The sequence below is a fragment of the Serinus canaria genome, chromosome 2, assembly GCF_022539315.1.
Source record: "Serinus canaria isolate serCan28SL12 chromosome 2, serCan2020, whole genome shotgun sequence".
NCBI lineage: Eukaryota > Metazoa > Chordata > Aves > Passeriformes > Fringillidae > Serinus > Serinus canaria.
The window spans coordinates 43,271,718-43,295,083 of record NC_066315.1 but is presented as its reverse complement, the minus strand read 5'-3'; the positions used below and the strand labels follow the sequence as shown (position 1 = coordinate 43,295,083).

General features: G+C 39.9%; 1 protein-coding gene across 2 annotated transcripts in view; it reads left to right on the top strand.

Moving 5' to 3' along the window:
* Window positions 1-17,285, top strand: part of CPNE4 (copine 4) — a 226,138-nt gene extending 208,853 nt beyond the window's left edge. For both annotated transcript variants that reach the window (XM_018909658.3, XM_030238078.2), the window contains 4 exons: window positions 3,756-3,807; window positions 8,114-8,247; window positions 10,317-10,553; window positions 17,077-17,285. In XM_018909658.3, the coding sequence (XP_018765203.1) occupies window positions 3,756-3,807; window positions 8,114-8,247; window positions 10,317-10,553; window positions 17,077-17,208 (555 nt within the window). In that variant the 3' untranslated portion in view covers window positions 17,209-17,285. The remainder of the gene's footprint in view (window positions 1-3,755; window positions 3,808-8,113; window positions 8,248-10,316; window positions 10,554-17,076) is intronic.
* The last annotated feature ends 6,081 nt before the right edge of the window (window positions 17,286-23,366 follow it).

The following is a 23,366-nucleotide window of genomic DNA, read 5'->3' as shown; positions in this document are numbered from 1 at the left end:
CTGTCACTGTAATCTGTATCATAATGTATGGTAGAGCTAGTTAATTTGCTTGTTAAAAACCTTGAAGGAATAACCTGTGAAATAGTGTATTCCTGGTGTAGGAAGTTCCTGTAGTTTAATAATGCCACATCCATGATGGTATCTGCTAAAGAATGTATCTGGAGCCCTGCAGAGGCAAAAGATTCATACGAGTGCAAGTGAATGTCTTCAGCTGCAGGCTTTGAGTGCAGTTCTGTGCAGCAGCCCAAGTAACACCAGGCTGATCCTATGTAATCAGCTCAGCATTTCTCTCTCCTTCCTTTTTATGGGTTGATTTTATGGATCAATGTTAGGAGAGGAGGGCTGAGCAGAGGGTCAGCTTCATATTTGAAACTTAGTCCAGGGTTACAAAAACTTAGTCCAGTCACAAAACACTCAGTGTTTTGTGAGAACATTCCTTAATGTGAGGCTGATTTCTACCACAGACTGTGCTCTGCAGTTCTTGGCAAAATTCTCTGTTCCAGGTACTGAAGTAAGGCAGCCATTCTGTATTTGTGTGACTTGACTCATTCCAGGATTCCCTGACTTTTACATCAATCCACAATACAAACCACCCTAGTATATTCTATAAACATGCCTGCTTCTGAACAGCCAAGTGTCTTCTTGTTTCCACTGAGGATTTCTCAGTCTTCAGCATCTTAGGTGTTCAAACTTTTGCCTCCTGTTTGTCATTAGTTTATCAGTTCTTGGAGGGTCATTCAATATCAGAAAACTGCCATTGAATATACCAGCTCTGTCATCAGCATGGTTTGCCCTTCAGTCACAAAGCCCTTGCATGTTTAATTAGAAAAAGAAAAAAAAAAAAAAAAAAGGAAAGAAAAAAGAAAAAAAAGGAGGGAAACTCATCACCTTGCACTGTTTAGAAAGCAAAAGCATTGAATGTCTGATCCAAACCACCTTTTGACATGGATGAGCCTTACATGGAGTCCTATCAGGTAGCAGCCCAAGTTTAGTAAGGCCTTCAGTACATGGTATAAGTCTGTGCTGGTTTGGACACTCTTGAGTTCTGGCCACCACAGGGAAGACTGCAAAGGGGCAGGTGGAAGCACACTTGGCTTTGCTTAACAGAGTGGGGATGAGTTCTGAGCATTTGGAGAAGCTCTGCTTAAAACATAGCTGCTGTTGCCTTGTCTTGAGTGATGATTTCCTGTTTGTGAACCATCACTGAGCTGCACAAAAAATTTCTCTCCTTCACATTGTACCTAAATCTTGTTTAAATTGTAATATATTACTCAAAGAGCATAGGAAACAAGCCAATGCTTCTGCACATTCGTTGTGTTTCCTGTGCTGCCTTCAGGGTGCATTTTAACACCTCTGTGAATCAGGATGACAATGTCTGAGGGCCATTTGCTTTAGGGGGATAGCAGCTGATGCTCAGACAGTATCATTTTTGGAATCATTGTGCACTCTGACTAGACTTGGGCTCTCCTTATTGGTCTGAACTGTTGTCTCTTAAATAATAGCCTGGGTGCCATAGCTCTGAACCTGATAAATTGTTTGCATTTTGTGCTTCTGAAAGAGGTATGGCAACAAAAGCAACCAAATCATGCTTGCATGTAAGATTGACATACTGTATTCATAGCTTTTGAAAAGATTTGTATTTTCCTTTAGGTATAATTTCAAATGCATTTGGAATAAAGAAATAAAATCACTGAAGAGGCACAGAGTTGGAAGAATCAGTCTGCAATACATAAACATGCTTCCTGCTTTTCTAACACAGTTAATGCAAAATACAGAAACCCTAAAGGAAAGAGAAAGGCTAATGAACAACAGCAAAAAATATCAATGAGAAAACTCCCATAACAGCTCTTGACAGATGCAATTACCTTTGGCCTGCAGCTGGTCATAAGACTGGCAGATACCAGCTGGGCAAAGTGCACTGAGAGACATCCAGAGCAGCCAGGCAGAAGGGCTCTGGAGCACCTCTGAAGTGTATCTGGCAGCCCTGATCTTCTGTGCTGCTCAGCGAGGATCAGAAATAGTGACTTCCTGCATTATCTTCCATGGCCAAGTAGGATAGACTGAATGGACCAGGGAAAATCCTCTCAAAGACTGATGCTTGGTGTAGGCATGCTGAATGCCTGGCTGGGCTGAGGCAACTGCAGACTTCTCAGTGAGGTTTTGCTTCAGTCTTTTCCCATTATGGTAGAAGTACTGCTTTATTTAACCTCTTAAAATTGGCAGGCATCACTGTGGTAAGCAAGACTAGCATATGATGGGGAAATTCCATTTCTCCATGAAGAATTCTCTTTGGCAGTAATTAGCCAACTTATACCACTTCACTTCCACAGAACCTTCTCTGCAATCACAAGGTTGATCTATGGGACCCTTAGTCATAGAAAATTTCCATACCCTGCTGTGAAGACATCTAAACTAGCAAATGAAACAGCAACATCCAAAAAATATATCTTTTCCTGCAAATAATCCTGGCTCCATTGTACAGGAAGTTTCTTTCCATATCATTTGGACTGCTGGCACTTTTGAAGATCCTACAGAGATCTATAAAGCTTTAAATGTGTATAATTGCAGTTATATAAATGCATTCTTAAATATGGGATGATGCACCTAAATTCAACTTTAAATTATGCAAATTGCCTGCTAAACTCTCAGCCACTTTTTGCAAGTCAAATACATATATACATATACATATATATATATATATATAAAAATATGTATATTCACATATTATGCATTGTGAGACAAAATCTGAGCTTTTTCATTCAAGAAAAATTAAGACAAACAGAATCAAGAGGCTAGGCTTCAGACCCAAAGAGATTAAAATGAGTCAAAACTTTTCAGTGATCAAAGAAAGAGGTAAAAAGGAATCTGAAAAAGAAAAATGCAGGTTTAAGAATAAACCTTAAAGAGGAATTCTGGAACTGGAGACTTACAGTGCCTAGCATTATTTAGGCATACAAAAGTCTTGTATTATTTTCCCAGGGCACCAAAGACAAAATACTTTGTTTTGTTAGAAAATCAGCTACTTTGTTGTATTCACAGTGAGTTCTTTTAAATAACAGCTCTGTAGGATTTAATGATGGACAGATTGAGAGACAGAGAGAGACAGAGATTGGAATATTCACCACATGCAAGGAAAACCAAAGAGTCTTCAGGATTATTTTTTTTTATTATTATTTATTATGCCCCAAACTAAACTAACATTTTAACCAAGTTAGACTCCTTACACTTTTTATGTTACTATTACACAGTGGATCCTTGATTTCTCTGTAGGATTACTTTCCCAGTATTCCTTGCCCTTAGATGAGGAACTGTTCACACAGTGAGGTCAGGATGCATAAGTGAGCTGAGTTTCTGCAGTCACTGCTGTATCACAAGCTGCTTTCTCTCTCTGCAGTCTGAGATGCTGAGCCAGGGAGAGCTGGCATTTAAATGGCCTCAGCAACAGATTCCTCTTCTGTGCCCAGCATTGATAGCCCAATCCTGACTCCATCTTTATAGGATTTTTGAATGTGTTTGGGTGGGTTTTCTACGTGTCTTTTTTTGTTTTGTTGTTGTTGTTATTGACAAGTTTGATTACAGTTTTGCTACTTTGGTTCTGCAGGGAGCTCCAGCTGGGACTGTATTTCACACTTAATGGCTGAAAGCTTGAAAGGTTTCCAGTTTAGCACAGAAAAAATGTCAAGAGTGTTTAACCACAAGTCTTCTTGGAATAATTTTTCTGACAACAGTCTTCTTTTCTTTCCATTTGTCTGCAGGTCTCTCATGACTTTGCAATCAATTTCAATGAAGACAACCCAGAATGTGCAGGTAACACTCACAGTAGGACAGACTGCCAGACAGACAGTTTTGCTGTGTGCAAAAAAATGTGCATTTTTTTACTGCATCACCTGAGTATTATTCAAAGGGGTTTTATTAAAGAGGGCAGCTAGGATTTGGGGACCTGACAGGCTCCAAACCATTGAGATTAACTTTAGAAATCTTGGAAAGTGCCATACAATAATTTCCTGAGAAGTAGGTGGGCATTCAGCACTTGGACTTCCTAGAATCACTTGCATTTCTGAGAACTAGACTAATTTAAAATCATCAGCTACTCAACAGCATAGGTTGTGCTGCTAAGAAGGACAGGATATGAAAAAGCAGGCTGTGAACCTCTGTGATCAAAAATTCCCTCAGTTTAGAGCCAACTCTTTGACCAGACCTATAGCCTGCTGCAAGTCAAGGGCAGGGAGGCAGCTGATGACCATTGTGGTAGAAAGAAACCTACTTTCCTGAGAACAAATGTAGCAGGAGGCTACAGTGTAAGATATTGCTATGTTCTACCAAAAGTCATTAATCCTTGGTAATCAGAGGCCAGATTAATGTAGCAGATGTTGCTCTATGTCTTGTATTTACAAGTGAGATCTGCAGTGACTGATGCTGTCTTTTTAAAATCTCCTGCCACAATTAACACATTTTGCAAAAGACAATAACAGGAAAATGACCTCTAAACCCAGTAACAGTTAAGAGTCTTGTTTGGGTGGTCATTGCTGACTAAAATCCACAGGCTGGTATTCTCCCTTGTCCTTCTGCTTCCATCCAAATACTGAACTGGATATTTCAAAATGCTCTTCCTGTTCAAATTTTCTAGCTGCTCCTTTTAGCCCTTCTCAGGCTTATTAGTGGCTTTCTTTTGGGCATGGGCAGCAAACATGTTCAGGATGAGAACTAAGATGCAGAGAAAAGAAGTGAGGAAAAGAAGAGAGGACAATCAATTCAAGGGAAAGGGTTAATAAAACAGTTCAAAGTTCATGCATCTTAAATGCAAGACCTGTTTTTGGTTCAGTTGGCATTCCTGCTTTGTTGTTGCACTTGAATTGTTGGACTGTCCTGGCCTTTGCAGGTCATATGCTTGAGATGCAATTGGGCATAAATCCTACAGCTGCCTGATGTGCTCACAGAGCTTTTTACAGTGCTTTTAAGGAGTCAAAAGAAGCAGGAGTTACATGTATGCATCTAGAAGTGCCTGTAAGCTTGTAAGCCAGATGTTGAGACTTTAGTGTGGGGATGGGGTGGGGAAGCAAAAGAGACCTCAGAATTTCATCTGGACCATCGTATTTCATGATGTGCCATTAAAACAGTTAACAGTGGTCAGCATCAGGTGATTGCATATTTATGTATGTGTAGTGTTCAAAAAGAGCTTTGTTTCTCAATCCAACTGCAGGATATTTGTGACCCTCTGCAAACTACAGAGAAAAGCTCCAGCAGTCTATGCAAAGAACACTTATTTTTATCCCCCACCCTTGCTGCTTCTTTTGAGTTCAAGGCTAACTCTTTTATCACACTGGCATTGTTATATAATGATTTTTATTGATTGAAAAGGCTGCCACATCTAGTTGGTGCCAGCAGCAGAGTTTAGACAGAAAAACCCTCTGTAAGCAAGGGATTTACTATCCAAACCACACTCTGTGTGCAAAACTAAATGCAACAATGGAAATGAAAGTGGGTAAAAAAAGCAGGTAAAAAACCAAGGAAGGAGCTGCTCTGTGAGGCTTGGCTTATGTCACTTTATAATTTAAACTTTATTTGTATCTTTTCATAAGACTCAGTTATCTGATAAGTTAGCCCATCACCTGAAAGGAGTTCTAGGCCTAAGAAAACATTAAAAAAATCTTTGCAGCATGAAAGAATGCCAGGGAAGAAATTTTGCAGCATTTGCACCTGTATCTCCAAGACGTTAAAAGCACTTGTTTGTTTTAAAGGATACCTTTTTAAATTATATCAACCTGGGTGAAAGCAAGAAGAGGAGACAAACCAGAAAATGTGTTGTTTAATCATCAGCTGCAGCGTGCTCATCTGCCTGTCATGGGTGCTTGTTAGCTCTGTGATGTTTGCTAGATGCTCTCACTGTTATTAGGTGTCACAGGGAACAGTAACATCAGCAAGTCATGTGGAGAAAGGATGCAAGAGTTAGAAGGAGATAAAGTGCTTAGTGATTACACTATTTTACCTTGTAATATCTAGCATACTTGCCATAAAATAAAGTAAAATTGCTTAAGAGTATCTTGTTTTAAACAAAAAAACAGCTGTTGGATGCGATATAAAAAGTGTGTGTCTATTTTTCCCTTGAGGAATGAAATCCTTTTCTCTGTGGAAGTAGAGTTTTTGCTGGCACAAGGTAGTGTGAAGCATCACTCTACATACAGGGACTGTATATTGAGATGAAGAGCACTGGAATTCATAAAATATGGATATCCTCATCTGTTGCCATTTCCAGTCTTGAAAATTTTAGTATTTATAGTATTATATTTAGTATATTTATAGTATATTAGTTTTATAATCTTTTAATTAACACTTAGTTTATTATCTGAAGAAGAAAGCAAAAACCTCCAGTCTGAATGAATGTTTCTGCACATCTGTCTTAAACCCATATAGGTATGCATGCACTGTATTTCATTGGAGATGCTGAAAGTCAGTTCCAAATAAAAATGTAAGGAGTTGAATTGTGAAAAAAAATGCACATGTCCCTAAGATAAAGGAGTACAAGAATTTCAAGCTACAAAGTAATCCACTCACATATCCTGTTGAGTTGGGATTGGATGGACAGTAGATCTTTCTAAAATATGTTAATCTGAGAAATCAAATAAGAAATTATGTTTCTAGAATGTGTCTCTTTCTAAGATGAGAGCAACTTTCTGACATGAACAACACTAAATCTCTGTGGAATGCAGGGAATAAGGTTTATCTTACATTATTTTACTGCATAAGAAGAAAAGTACAGTATATCTTGTCATCATCTTAGGCAAGATTTATGAGGCCTTCATGCAACATCATTATGTACATGTAATGAAATCCTTAGCAAGTTTAAAATTGGGAGTTACCAAAAGGTCAGCTTTGCAATATGTAATTTAGTCACTGGAATTACCAAGAGACATTTTGTAACACTACTTTGCATTTCAGCCAATGCAGCTATAATGGGAGCAAGTTCTTTTGTTTGTTGGCATTGCAATGGAAAAATATATCTGTAGCTGTCTCTAAAGAGAGAAAACTGTGTTCTCCACCACTTTCTCATAGGAGTGTATGTGTGTCATTATAAAACAATTACAAGTCCCTGTCATTTGTTAGCAAGAAGTCTGGACCCATCTATCCTGTAAATATGGTTGGGTAAAAAATCTCATGAGTGAGTGAGTCTCAGTGCAAACTGAAACTGGCTTAGGATCTTACCGAAGCCATTTCATTCCTCAGCATCCTTTGCACAGCTTTTCAGTCTATCGCTTTCTTTCCAACATTAGACCTTTAATCCTTTAGGTCTGGTAAGCTGGGAGTTCTGAATGGGGAGGTTAATGTTCATCACTTCAAGAAATCCTTCTTCTCAATGATTGAAAATACCAATTTCCATTCTGTGATCTGTCAAGTGTGTCAGCAAAGAAGTCTTTGCTCTCTGGTCTGACTATATATCCTGAAATGAAAAAGCCAAAAATAGCTAGTTCTCCATCAAAATTTCTCAGCTGAAGCTCATTTTTTCTGTAGGCTGCAAAGCATCCTGCTGTTTCTTCCAAGGTTTCACAGCTTTTGGTCATAGTCAAATTCAGCCTATGAGTGATTATGCAAATTAACCCTGAAAAATTATTTTCCTAGCACAGGAGAGTGAAAAGATGTTTTGAATTTCTAAACCACTTTAGGGCATAAGTACAGAGGACAAATTTGTTGGCAACAGCTATGATAAACAAAATTATATATCTGAAGAGGAGAAAGAATTGTATAAATGTTTCTTAATGTGTGTTTAGATTTTCATCATGAATTTTAGTTGTTGATCAGGAAGCTATCATATCTTAAAGCGAGAAGAATAGAAGCTATAGCATTGCAAGCTCATACCTGAAAAACAGACATTAAAAGCTACTGGGAAGGAAAAGCATGATATAATAATTATATATTACAAACTAGCTTAAAGACAGCTAGAGACAGATTCCTGGAAATTATTTTAAGATTCTGGTCCTTGCTTATCATGTGGTATTTTTAATTTGTTCATTAAGAACCTACCTTTCATTTACATTTTGAATAAGCCTGATATTAGCAATGTGCTCCACATTTCTTTTTCTTTTGGTGTTTTTTTTTTTTTTTTGGTTTTTCATGCCAGGAATACAAGGTGTTGTGGAAGCTTATCAGAGTTGCCTTCCCAAACTGCAGCTGTACGGACCAACAAACATTGCTCCCATCATCCAGAAAGTGGCAAAATCTGCATCAGAGGAGACCAACACCAAGGAGGCCTCAGTAAGGGAAAAAAACGCTGTGTTTGCCCTTTTTCCTTGTCTTATGATGGATCTCTTGTAGGCTATCAAGGTCTTTTAATGCAGATTGTGCCTTCACAGAAGGCAAATTAAACCTGTGTCAGCTGGAACAGTGTATCCAGTCTTTCTAGCTTTGATTGTCACAGCTTTAAACTCTTTCCCCACTGATCTATTTCATGCTTTTAGTGCTGCTTCATTGTAGCACACCCAGTTCTTCACTGTGGAAATAGAAATGGCACTACTAAGGTTACAAAAATTGAGCATTGAAGCCCTAAAAGTCTTGGTTGTACCATGAATGAGTTCAAATGATTCCCAAATCAGACTATCTATTTTCATGTCATCTGCACAGGCTGTACTAAAATTTTTCTGTTCACCTAGGGAACTTTTCCAACTATTCATTTGAAAATGGTAAGGATACAGTTTTCAGCTTGGTATTACTGATGAAGTAATTTGTGCCTTTTAGAAATTGGAAGACAAATCTGTTAGCCTGCACCTGATAGAAACCCCAGGACAGATTTCTTGGGCTAAAAGACTTACATATAGATCACATTTCAAATGTACACCCTTTAGACGTATTTAAGTTTATTTTGATCCTGCCTTGGACACGGAATGGGAGAAAGGGAGAACAAGATAAATGGAGGGAATATGTGAGCAACTAGGTCTGAGCCATTTACAAGAGCAGTGCTGTAAAGGACTAAAGGATATAATAGAGACACTGTGCACTGCAGCACAGAAAGTGCCAAAGTACAGAACAGAATAGAGCTGTGCACTGGCATGGGCATGATCACCTGGCCTAGAGCTTACTCTAAGCTCTCTTCATGTGCTGAGCCTTTTTTAAGTCCTATTAGGGCAGCAGCTACCAAATATTTTTGTTCTTGAGTCTGGGCTTGTGACTGATATTTACAAGAGCATGTAGTGACAGAAGAAAGGACAATGGCTTCAAACTGAAAGAGGACATCTTTAGATTAGATATTAGAAAAACACTCTTTTCTGTGAGAGTGGTGTGACACTGGAACAGGTTGCCTGAAGAAGCTAACGTTACCCCATCCCTGGAAGTGTTCAAGGACAGGTTGGATGGAGCTCTGAGCAACCTGGTCTCATGGAACGTGTCCCTACTTCATCATCTGTTCAGCCTACATGATCTTTAAGGTCCCTTCCAGTCCAAATCATTCCATGATTCTGTGATTCCACTGTTGTTTTCAGAACTTTGATGGTATTTGGGGTCCCAGTCCTAAAATGGGGAATTGCTCTGTTTGAATTTCCATACTCACCTAATCCTAAAGGTGGATTAAGGTCCTATAAAGTGGCTTATTCTATTCCCAGTGCTGTTTTTGATCTAATATGCCTTACTGAATAAGTTCCTTCATTTTATACCTAAGCTTTCCCATTTCTATCTGAAAAACAATTTATAGTATGAGTGTTCAAGAAGAAGTTTTCTCCCTGCATGTTTTGTTTTATTTGTGGCAGGACAAGATGATTGGAACACTTTGAGTTTATACCACTGTATAGACATAAATATTATTAATGTTTAGTGTGTTGGCATTGCTCATGCAGAGTGACCAAATCCTATGATTTGTTCACTTTTCCTATTAATGCACTATAAATTTCTTATAAATTATTCCAGCTGTCCAACAATTAATAAAGGATCCAAGTAAGAGCCAATCTTCACCATTACCATGTCATAGCTCATGCTCCCAGTTCAGTGGGCTTTGGAGATTTGGGAAAGAAATTACAAGCTTACCAAATTGCTTGCTGTCCACTAGAGAATGAGAAAACCTCTCTTCAGGGCTCTGTATGAAGAGTATGAAGATGGATATATTCCTGCCTTGCTCTCCTCAGGGACCCCTTTACTCTGCAGAAGAGAAATTAGTTCCAAGCTGAGGAGCTTGGAATGGAAAATTCTCTATAGTCAATACAAAGGCTCTTTTCTCTCTAAAAAGATCCATGAGTGAGTTACCAGAAACACTTTTATACTTTTTAACTTCAAAGGTTAAGCAGCTTTGGACTACTAACCAATGCCATAATTTTTCACTGCTTGTCCAACACCTTCAGCAATACTTCATCCTGCTGATCCTGACGGACGGCGTCATCACAGACATGGCTGACACCAGAGAGGCCATCGTCCACGCCTCCCACCTCCCCATGTCCGTCATCATCGTCGGGGTGGGCAACGCTGATTTCAGCGACATGCAGATGCTGGACGGCGATGACGGCATCCTGAGGTCTCCCAAGGGAGAGCCTGTGCTTCGAGACATTGTCCAGTTTGTGCCGTTTAGGAACTTCAAACATGTAAGCTGGTTTTTCCATCCTTGCCACAGAAGGGTGAATGGGTATGGTGAATGATTCATGAGGCTGGGCTTAACTCTGCGTATGTGTGAAGTGTTGAGTAAGTCTGTGGCATTATTGTGTCAGAAATAGAGGGAAAAAAAAGGAATTGGAGTGTGCTCCATTAGTGAGCTGGTGAGGGTGGGAAAGGAAGAGATGAGGCACAATCCCTGTGCTTTTTGTGGTGCCAGTCCTTGCTTCCACTTTCTCCTTGATTTGATTTGGTACTTTCCCTGCCTGATTTTTCATGGTGTCTGTTTTCCATTCTCTTTTGCATCTGTTCTAGTAGGACTACTGTATTCTGCTTTCCATTCCTTCATTTCCACAGGCAGATGAAATGGCTTTGAATTTGTCCTCACAGCGTTCCCCAGGAGGCTTTTTCTTTATTGAGGTTTGGTCCCTGAGTTCTCAAATGCAGGGCAATCCACCCACATCATCCTGGTTACCACCAAACCCTTTCCCAAATTCTGTACAAGAACACTGGCAAGAAAGTGGCATTACTGGGAGCTTCCCTCTGCCCTCAGCCAGCTGTTCCTGACTGAAGCCAGTGTGGTGTAGAAGACACTCTGTAGGAAAGAAAGGAACAGAACCAGCATTAAATTGCCAAATCTAAAGTAAAGCTTTGGTCATGAACTTTTCTTCTCAGTCACCTGGCCTACACTGTACCATCTGTTCCAGGGACTTTTCAGCAGCAGGGTAGGCACAGCATTCACCAGCAGAAGGAGCTTTCCCACACCCAGAGGGGTTTTTCAGAGCCCTTTTCCTCCATATGGAGACATGCATTATGTTCCTCTGCAATGCTGATCCCATCCCTTTCCTTCCCTTTTTCCATCATTCTCTCTCTTCTTTCCTCTCACTTTTGTTACATTTATTTGGTTCTCAAGGCTGTTTTTTTGCTCTATCTAGGAAGGATATCCTCAGTATTCAATTTGAGAATTTCTTTACCTCACAGTGCAACTGACTCATTCTCCTCATGAGACTGCTCTTTTCAATCTGCTCCCATACACTAGAGATCCTTAGATTTGGATATGTCACAGCCAAGTTCTCAACTCTGGGCTGGTTTTGATCTGCATATGGTTTGCACTGCTTACATTTCTTTTTAAATTTAGCTTCTCTTTTAGTTTTTCTGGGATTTTTGTCACCACATGAGCTTTTTTTTTCTGTTTGCTACTTCCAAAATCCTTTCATTTTTCTCTTTGCAAGGGTTGTTCTTTATTTCTGATTTCGAAATGCAATTTTGCACTATTTGCTTTAGATCTAGACACACTTCTTACTTTCACAAACTCTACTGAGGAGCAAGAGAAACAAACTTGTTCCTTATTTTCCTTTTAGCTTTATGTAAGCCATGGATGCACACAGGAGGGAAAACTCACCTTATGCTATTAGTTTGGTGCAACCATGCCACATAGCTGCAGATTGACTACTGAGTTGAAGCCACACACATTTCTGTGCTGGCAGGGGCACACAGCCACCTACCTGCTGAATCAAAGTATGAGCACAACCACCTCAGAGCTTGTGATTCCTTCAGCACATAATCACAAGTGTGTAGTGCTGCACTGTAGTCATTGGAAAAGTGTCCAGAGCTGAGTTATTTATGGGCTAGTGGGAGAGCTACTTTTAATTAGGTGAAAACATGTTCCTGCAAGGAACTGGCAAAGCCAGCTACATTTGTTATTTTAGTGTCTTTTTTTTTTTTTTTTTTTTTTTTTTTTAATAATGAAGCTAAAACCATCCTGGATTTAATAGATTTATGCTGACAGTTGCAGTTCTGGGCTTTAAATAAATTGTGCCCCTGATGTTAACTTGTGACTGAATCTGTGGCATTGTTATTGCCAGCACTGGTCAAATGATAAGTATATATTCTTTTTAGCTGATTTAGATTAACTTCCCTGGTATTGGGAGAGGAAAGCAATCTTTATGTATTCTTCCTGTTAAATAGTGATATTTTTCTCCCTCTTTCAGTAGCAAAGATAATATAGGTATAGAGATAGATTTGCATTTGCTCTATCAGAAAAGTTAATATAGCTTATGCAACCTGATATTTAGTCTGTTTATTGTGATCTTTCAGCTTTTCAACAAATGTCAGTGTAATGGATGAGTGTTCATAAAAATAGTCACTTCTGGTTGAATTTCTTTATTGTCATATCCCAAATAATCTCTCTCTTTCAACAAAGTGACATTCACATCTTCCTTGCTTATTTAGCACTAACAAAAGACCATACATCAGCTAGTGAAATAATTTTTCATAGGAGAAATGAGTGTGATGTTTTGATTCAAATTTATTTTTCCCCACAGAGGAAATGCAGATTTAACCCATTTGGGAGATTTTTGTCAGATCAGTGCTGACCAAACAGAAGAATTTACATACATCAGTATATTATTTTTGACAGTTATAAGGAAAATACATGTTTAGGTAAAAATCCCATTCCTTTTGTCAATGCACCTTGTGTTAATTTATTAAGTAGAAAAAAAAGTTGAAAGATCTATTTTAGAAAGATTAAAAATCAAATTGTGTAAGGTTCATAGGTTTTTCTGATAAATCAAGTATTTATTAATTCCTAAATCCATATTATATCTGTTAATGACAAAAGGAGAGAAGAAAAAGTTATGCATGAGCATATATTTCTTTTTGTGCTAGAAGAGTAAACCAAACTCCCCTGGAGTCAACTCAAGCAATATTTTTTCTTATTACTTCTATTCTCAGGTCAGCTTGGAACTCAAAATCTCATATCTATCCAAAGAGATCAAAAATAATCTGTGCAAAACCTTTCCCTTTGAGAAAATGGAAGGGGGGAGAAAGAAGTTGTAAAAATAACTATAGAACAAATCACTTTTATTTTATGAGTTTGACTTCAGAGAAGGTTCTGAGCTTGCACAGCACTAACACAGGCATTTAACACATTTCAATTAGTTATTCACATACCTAAAATCTTATACCCACATCAATGTTTTACTGGCTTAAGACTCAGTGTAGACCGCAGGCTCTAGTATAGGGGTTTCATCTCCTACACAATACAGTGCAGCAGAAGTACTTCAGTAAAACATCTAAGCTCTTTGTCTCTCTCTTTAAGGAGTATCTTTGAAGCCATCAAAATAATAATAGCAACTGTAGTGACACTTGGCAAATCCTGTAATTGTAGAGGCTTAATAAAATCAAGGTATCTATTAACACTTAAAACATGTCCCATTGTATAGTGGGTGACATATGCCATTTGCTAAAGGGGAACATAACAAACAAAGGAAACATATTTTCCCTGATTCCAAATGACTTTTTTCTCTCTGTAATCATCACCACCCCTGAAATGTGAATGTCCTTCACCTGAAACTGTAAAACAGTGATGCCCCATCACTGAAACGCAGTTGAAGAGAATCACCTACCTCAATGCATTCACAGTCATATTTTAATAAATGAAATTTTCTGCCTTTGGGATGTATGATATATTTACTGGGCACAAATCTGATGCCACAGGTAGATTGTATTCCATTCTGCCTTGTATTTAATGACAAAGGTTAACAGCTATCTCTTAATAACATACATCACAAAGGAGTGAGGAAAACACAGCTCATAATCACTGCAAGGAGCAATGTTTTGCTCTATGCATTCTAGTTAAAGGATAAGCATTGTGAAGCTATAGAACTGAACCAATAGTCATTTGTAATACACACCAATTATGGAATCACAGGGGATTATTTTCCTGCTGCTGACTGATCTGACTGTTGTGTATCAGCTGATAGCTGTTGTTATCAACTGATAACTATTCATCTGAGGTGCTTATTGCTAGAATGCTCTTCAAGCAGTGGAGAAAATGTTACAGTAAAACATTAATTTAATGTCCCATCTGTGGTAAAGACCCAGCAAAGGCAATCTTTTCACAACACTGATGAACTGGGTCTGTGTTTTATCTTAGAAGCTACTGAGTGTAATTCTCACTGATGAAAATGCTGCTTTGCACCATGTGATTCACAAATGAGAGTGCTTTACCACCACAAAAAGTATGTAAGGTACAGATGGTCCAAATCATCAGAGAGGAAACCAACCCCAAGCCTATTTTTTGGGATGTTCCCTGCTAGAAAGAGCCCCAGGACCAAGACATCACTGGCATGATGAAACTCAGTAAAGCAACAGTTGCCCATGCTCAGACTGAAGTATGGGTTGAGCCAGCTACCCCAGGGCAATCCTGAATGAGGCACATATTGCCTGTGAGCATGTGGGCACAGTAAATGTTTTTGCCTGAACCTCAATAAAAGGCTTTTCAGTTGAGAGCTCCTGAAGTGGCAGTGATTCAGCTGTGCATCTGAGCCCTGCCAGAGCCTGTTCTGAAGGGCTGACCCTTCCTGCAGGAGGATTGGGTGTGGCATCAGAAGAGAGAAGTGGTGGAGGGAGGATGATGCAGTGAGTGCTGTTGGCCCAAAGTTCAGACCATGTGAACTACACAGATCCAGAGAAGCTGATGGCTGGGCAAGAATGCTCTCTGTCTAGCCTTTTTAAAGACAGAGCAGAGTGAAGTTTCCAGATTGCTACAGCTTGTGTGTGCAGCACTGGCTCAGGGCACTTCCCCCACTCCCTGTTTTTACCTCTCTGTAGGGTTGTATTTTTGGTAAGATAGCACAGAGGCAGGCTAAGGTATGTACAGCTTTGACACACTGGGAAGGGGATTTAAAAAAACAGTAATTTTCAATAGTATTGTAGAAATCAGCCATTTGTGTGATTCCAAGGCGTATTTTCTGATTATTTTAGTTCTGATTATTTTAGATGAACTTTAAGGTCCCTTCAAACCCAAATCATTTCATGAATCTATAAAACAGGTTTAGGCAAGAATAGGGCAACTCTGGAAAACCATGCATTTCCCTTTTAAGGATTAAAGTGAATGGGTTCTGTTACTGTGTAACACCTTAGAACACTTACTGCACTGACACATAAAGTATGCTCTATGCTTTGCCAGTTTTTTCATGCAGAAGTGTTCCAGGCTTTTTTGACTGCACAAATATTTTGATATAAGTGTCACAGCAGTTAATATTATTTGTTACTAATCCCATACATGAGTCAAAATGCAAAAATACAGGGAAAAAAAAAAACCCAACTGTTACTGGTTTTGCCAGCATTATCTTTGTATTTGAAGTATTATAATATTTGATACTGGAATTTCTAATAGTCTGGAGTTTTCTTCACCCTTGGATTAGTGTGCCTACAAATAGATTACAATTTACATTCTATGTAAGCCAAGTTTTAAGACTCTCTAAGAATAAGGATGCCACTCCATGAAACAGAGTAGGTAAAAAAATAGTCAATACAACTGCTTTGTGACATGGGAGTTTTGCAGCTTGGCTGATAACACTCCAGACAGAGAGGAGGAAAGTGTTCATTAATTTTGGAAAAAGTACTTGATGTGCAGAAGAAATGTGATCCAGCCACCAGTTGAGTTCCCATGCATCATCTGAGATGCAGTCTGCACCCTCTGGAGATAAATACATCAATTCAAACCCCTCAAAAGGACATTTAAGTGTTTGCATTTTTACTGCATTTTTGTGGTGGGCTCAAAGGAAACATGGCCAAGAAGGCTGGCTCCTGAGGACTTGAAACCAGCTCTACCCAAACCCTTAAAAAAAAGAAAATCCAAAACATGGGGCAAGAGGTTGCATGGGAGAATGAGTCCAGCTTTGTCACTGCTGACTTCAGGGGCTGAGGAATGTCCATGCAACACATGCAGGTAATGACTGCCCACATCCACAGGCCCCTCTGCTTAAAATGAAGCATTTCAGGGTGTGAGGCAGTGACTCTGTGTGGCTGATGGAGGGCAGGGTTTCTCACTGCACTGAGGGGGAGCCCTCCTCCCTGCCTGGGGTGAAAGCCAGTGGCCATCTCTATATCTGTCCCTACCTTTCAGGGTCAGTTCTTAGTCTGGTGGACACCTGCCATTTTTACATTGCAGGAAGAGCTCTAAAGCCTCCACCAAGCCTAGGATTGAAGCTTTCTTGTAACCATGATTTAATTCCAATAAACACAAAGTATTTTTTATTGAATTAAAAACTTTCCCAGCCATTAAAACATCATGCCAGATTCTGAGGAATAGAATGGTGATGAAGGCCTCCCTTTCACAGTGCTGTCCAGTCATGTTCAGCTTGGAGCTCTGTGGGGTCCCTTGCTGAACACTGATGAATGAAGTCTTTGCAGCTTTTTATTGTGATATGGGGCTCTCCCAGAGTGCAGGGAAGTTCTGTTGCCCTGAACTTAAAATAGTCCAAATGGACCTGAAGTCACACAGAGCATTTTTAGCTTTAGTGTACTTTGAGGCAGCTACAGCTCCATACCCAAACTGACTCATAAAATTAGTTTCCAGCAACAGTGTGATTCACTTTAAGTCTATTTTGCCTTCCATTTCTGTACCATACTTCCTCCCTTGATCTCATGGCACCAATGCCTCTAAAACCCATGGCACTTCTAGCAGAGAGCCAGGTTAATGCTTGTGTTTTCTACCATTTCCTGCAGGCATCCCCAGCTGCTCTAGCAAAAAGCGTTTTGGCTGAAGTTCCAAACCAAGTCGTGGACTATTACAATGGCAAAGGGATAAAACCAAAATGTATGTCAGAGTACGAGTCTTCCAGGACACTAGCTCCATGAACCTGCCTGCACTCTTTTACAAAATTAAAAAAGAAAAATGCTACTGTCTACAACTACTGTATTTAAAAAATGAAACAAAAAATTAGCACGTTTTGGTGATTTTTAACTAAAATACTTTTTTTTTTTTTTTTTTTTTTTTTTTTTTTTTTTTTTTTTTTTTTTTTTTTGCATGTGTAGCCTAAAGGCTTAAATCTGTTAAGCGGTTGTATTGTTGAAATCTTTTTATGAGAAAAAAAATCCAGAAAAAAAAAGTGAACTCTTTACATTACAGCATGTTGCCTTGAAATAAAAAGTTATCTGTATCTGGTTTTTATACAGGTTTGTTGAAATTTTGCTAAATTTCTTATATTTACACTGTAAAGCATTTTGAAATATTTATTGAGAGTCGATAGCCAAAATGTCTTTGGTTTAATCTGCTATGAACTGAGAGATTTTTCAAAATTGCAGATGCATGAACTGTATTTTGCATGTTTAAAATAAAAACAACACAGTTTTGCAGTTGTCTTTATTTCTCTCTCTACCACAAGGCTGCCTGCTTTCAACTTCCATATTCCAAGGGAAGGGTAATAAAGTGTTTCAAGAGATGCCTGACCTGAAGCATGGGCATTTCTAATGTAACATGGACACCCAAACCAGCCCACTCAATCTGTGTAATAGTAACTTTTGAAAAGCCTGACAAATCCAGCTGTTCCAAAGTGTTCAGACCATAGCTGTAAAGGGATCTGGCTTGGAAAGCATGATCCATCAGGACTGCATGTCTTAAAACATGCCAACTTAATTCAAAATGTCTGGCTGGCTTTCAAACAGGATGTATTTTGGCTATCCAATTTTATTAGCTCTTCTGTTTGGGAATTCTTATTTTGTTTCATTTGTGTTTTTAAATCTCACGTGCAGTATCCAACTCTGGGAGGCACATTTTCCAAATGAAATTTAGCATGGCCTGATTTTGTGACAAGCAGTGATTTGAAACTTCATCCTCACACAGATCACCCATGTGTGATAGAATTGTTTTTTACCAAAAGAATATTAAAGCCATCTTTTTTTTTAAATAAAAGAGGATGCACAAGAGCAGAATGGTGGTGGATTGCACTGTCTATTGAAATATTTAGTATGTAAGAGAAGAAATTTGATCAGTATTTTCTGTGTTTGAAGGATGTGACTTGTTAAAAACTAAGGAGAAAATTTGACAAAAAATAATCTCTGTGGGATTGTCCAAAAGGCACAACTTTGGATAAGTTGTACTCCCACTGAATTGAAAACATTCTTGTTGCTAGTTCCTGAAGAAGCTGTTTGGGGCCAAAATATTGTTGAATATTTTGGAAACCTTCACCTGTGAGCAAGAGGTTTTGGTTAAGAAATACGTAGTTTTAAATGAGTTTGCAGGTAACATTGTTGAGCTCCCTGATTCTCCTTTAGAGGTAACTTCCATAGGATCAGCTTTGATGGATGATTTTGTACTCTTAAATGAAGGCAGTGGGATAGCCAAGACGTATGGGGCTGCCTCCCAGCATATTCAGTTCTGCCCCATCTCTATCCTGCAGTGCCATCATTCACACTTGCTTGCAAAGATTTCTTCAGCTGATCAGATACTGAGCAGCAGCCAATATTTCTTGGTCATGGGGATAAATTGTCTGGAGATGTCCAAACTGATAGATCTCAAATCCACATTTCCATGTAATGGCTGACACTTCATTTGAGAGCTTACCCTGTCAGGCTGTACGTCTCTCCCTCTGTGAGTGTATTTCATCTGGAAACTGCTGTGATCTCCCCTTATGTCATACACCATTCTGCCAATGACTCTTAATTCTTACATACAACACCTCTAGTTTCTTATTCCCACCTCCCCCCCTATTCTCTTCCTTCCCTGTTCTCAGGAGGAGCATTTTCTAGCTGTTAAAGCACAAGACTGAAAAATCAATGACTCTGTGTTCTTTCCTCCTCCAGTATCTCATTTTGTTTTCTTGCCCAAGATTTTGAAATGTTCTGCACCTCACATTCCTCCTCTGTAAAATGAAGGTCACTGCCATGTATCATAAATATCTTGCAATAGTACTGGGGGACTTTAATACTTGAAAAGTGATTTGAGATCCTTCCTCAGAGGCATGATGGTGCTCTCACCATGTAAAGAGTATTACATCACCCGGGGACCTGAATTAAGGGATGTCATGCACATTTGAGGAGAAGTTCAGCCTTTTCTTTATAATTTCCCAGACTGAATAAAAGAAAGCTTTCAGCAAGAAAAATTAGGAATCAGATAAATTGTCCTTCTGGTACATGTGATCTTTGACTAAACTAATTTTTGAAGTGTCAATGGTTACATAGAATGGGGCAGTTAGAGCTCTTCATTTCCAGAGGTGTTACAAGGTGCTTCTATAATGTGGCATCAAGTAAAATGCAGAGATCAACAGGCTATTGTATGCTGAGCTATATAAACCATCAGTCATTTTCACGTGTGTACATGGTCTATATAAGTGTCTTTAGAACCCTTGCTGCTGCAGATCTTTCTGTTTACTTCACACAATCCAGATTATCAATGCTCTTACTTAAAAACAAATCATTATCAGTGGTTGATATGAGTCAGCAATTCCGTAGCAGCCCTCAAGTACTTGGAAAGATACCTTCATGGTATTGAAAAATCAATTGGAAATCTCCTTCAGAATGTACAGATCTCAGCATGTAAGACACATAACAGTGTGGTGAGTTGGTGTAGGATACACAGAAGACAAAGCTGGCCATATGGTAAATGCTTTCTAATGAGGCTTTGGATGTTATTTTCATTGCTCCAAGCTACCCTCTGCAATAAAATACTGTGGACTTTGTGCAGGGTAACCTCATTAAATATATGAATATATCTCTGAAATGTGTTTTCTTCTCCTGTTTTATCTACTTAGGGTTTTAGCAAGGCCATTCTGCCTTTAGGCTGAACTGGCATCAATTTCTCCTGCAGATTTTTTATGCAAATTTTAACTTCTACTGCCTTTTGATGGATCATTTTAAATTCTGAAAACTGCTTTAAAATAAATTACATCTTGTCCTTCTGAGATAACTAATGATCTAAAATATATTCACTGCCAACTACAACCCTGCCTTCTTTTTTATCTCAAATCCAATTCAAAAACCAAAAAAGTGACAGAAAACTCCTATTAGCCCAAAATACATTAACATCTATAATTCTTGAGACAGATACTGGGATGAGTTGCATTTTTAGTTTGTAGGGGAAATTAAGTCTGCAGGAGATTTAAGAAAAGCACTAATACACTGCTAAGTGCTTATTACCCTAAGGTAAAACCTTTCTATACAAAGATCTTACCATGATGAACAATGTAGTGTTCTACTTATTTTTGTTTGGTTGGTTGGTTTTGATTGTTTGGTTTTTGTTTGTTTGGTGTTTTGTTGTTGTTTTGGTTTGGTTTCATTTTGGTTCTGTTTTGGTTTTTGGGGTTTTTTTTGTGGGATTTTTTTGGGGAAGGATGAGCTGGAAGATTCCTAGATAAGTTTACACTTCTCACATTATCTTTTTTTTTCCTTTTATTTATACAAAGTGCCATTTTTGCCACAAGAAAAATAGAGTTTATAGCACCACCTGTCCTCCTTCACAACAAGGTCTTAGTTGTACCTGAGCTGAGGAGCAGGACTATGCACTACACCAGAAACAATTTCAGCAATTAGAGAGCTATATGAATGATAATTGTCAGCCCAGCTGCATGTTTGCTTGCAGCATTCACTGCTAAACATCAGCTGGCTGCACTCCCACCCCCTCTTTTTTGTTTTTTTCCAATTTCATTGCAAAGTTGGAGAGATCCTCCAAACTGATCAGGTGAAACCAGGTGACCTCTCTGTGAAGGCTGACAGTTCAAAAGTGGTGTTTCCACTTCCTGAAGTTCCAAGGACTACCCAAGGCAGCAGACTGGTGGGAAAGCTTTTTGTAATGGGTGCTCTTCCTTTCCTCCAAAAAAAAGTGGCAGCCATTTCCACTGCTGTGCAGAAAGCCATTTACTGCTGTGTTCAGGAGCCACTTGAATTCTTGTCCCACTGATTAGAGCAGGCAGTTTGCCATCTGATTGCACTCAGAGCTGCAGCCACCTTGCTACACCCACTGCCCCTTACACACACAAACCTGACGAGTTCATGCCTCTTTAGCACCATGACAATCTGCATGCAACTAAAAAAAAAAAACAAAACAAAACAAAATGTTAAAAAACCCCAACAAGACAACAACAACAACAGGTTGATTTTGCATCATGATAAAAATGGGAGAAGTACATAACTGAAACTTTTCTCTCAGAAATCTGTGCCCCTGTGTATTACTTCCAAGTTACTGGTGCAGGAAATCCTGTATCACCTCAGCTGTGCAGGATGGTACATGAGAAAATCATCATGCTACAGCAACAAGGCTCTCTAGGATCAAGAGAGCCGTCTTTTCTGCCTGGGAATATCTGCCATGGCTTGGCAAGTTACTTGATCTTACAATGTGCCTTGATTCTAGATCTCTAAAATGGGGGAAATACAATTTTGCTATTTCCTGTGGACTTTTGGTCAGGTTAGCACCACTGTAGGGTTGCCACAGTGCTCAGAAATTGGGACCAACACCTTTATCATTTTTAGACCCTTTGTTTCTCCTGCTATAAAGGTCTCTGTCAGAGCAGCAGCATAATGGACTCCATTAGAAAACACATCTGTATGAAATTTTGCAACATCCCTGATGCTGTTCTTGATGCCAGGGAGAGAGCAAAAAGATGTAGTGATCACTGTGATAGCAGAGATGACTACCCAGCTTCAGAGGGAATGTCAGTAGGACTGTAAACTTGGGAGATGCATTTCTGGACACACTATGTGGCTACTTCTTTAAAGGACAAGAAGTAAATTCAGGACAAGGAATGCGTATGAAAGCTACTGGTAAGTTTCTGGATCACAGTTTTGGGTGTGAACACCAAAAATAGCCCAGTTACACCCCTCAAGTGCAACACCCCCACACACACATGGCAAAGTGGGGGAGGAGAGGGAGTAGTGGGGTAAAGAAAAGCAAGGACAGATTCCAGCTGACCATGCTGACAGCTCATGTGTCTTTATCAAAAGGGATTTCTGCTGAAACCAGAGGGGAATCCTGGGTTCATACCCCTTCACTATCCTAACTAGCGCACTCTTGGCTGTGCTGGGTCCCTGCCCAGAAAAGGGCAAATCAATTCTGAATACTGATGAAAGCCAGACCACACCAAAGCCAGAGTGTCACAGGTACCATCCCTGTGTCAGGCTGCCCAGAACCCTCTGCCTGACCCATCCATTTTAATTTTACCAGGAACTTTTCCTGACTACACTATTAAATCCGTTTCCCATAAACACTGCTGCTGGCTCGCCGTCACACGGCCCAGCCACTGGCTCGGAGCACACAGTCCTAGAGTGATGGGATCATTCCGGATGGGAAAGGCCTCTAAGATCATCGATTCCACCCATTATTCCAGCACTGCCAGGGCATCACATCACCCCATCCTTATCTGCCACATCTACATCTTTTTGTGAACACTCCCAGGGACAGTGATCCCACTTTCCCTGAGCAGCCTGTTCCAATGCTTGACCACCCTTTCCAAGAAGAAATTTTCCCCAATATCCGATCTGAACTGCCTCTGGCACGACCTCTCGCCGTGTCGCTCATTTCCATGGAAGCAAACCCCTGAAGGGGTTAAGCCCGGCACCCCGAGGAAGTCTGACACAGCAGAGTCGCTTCTTCCCACACACCACCACACACACCTGCTCTACACCTGCAGGAAGGTTTTGACTCCATTGTCCCACAACCCGGTGTGCCTAAGGGGTGCTTGCCAGCGATAATCGCCACCAGCCGCTGCCATTCTCCCGTTTTAGAGACGCGTATGGTGGATTTCACCGCCTCGCGCCTGGAATGCAGGCACAGGAGCGATGGCAGGGATGGAACGGCTGAGGGGGGAAGAGGCCCGTGGCTATTTCTGCACGTCCTCGCCCTTGAGTGAGGTCTTCTCCCCTCCCCGCCCCGAGTCAGAGTAGCTCCATCGGCCACGGGTGCTGCAGCCCACGCCCACGACTTTGGGGTGATTCGGGAGGGTTTTTGTCACTCTTGAGCTCGCCGCCCGCGGGGCGGAACTCTGTGTCCGGGGCAGCACGGAAGGTTTCCAGCGACGGACGCGGCG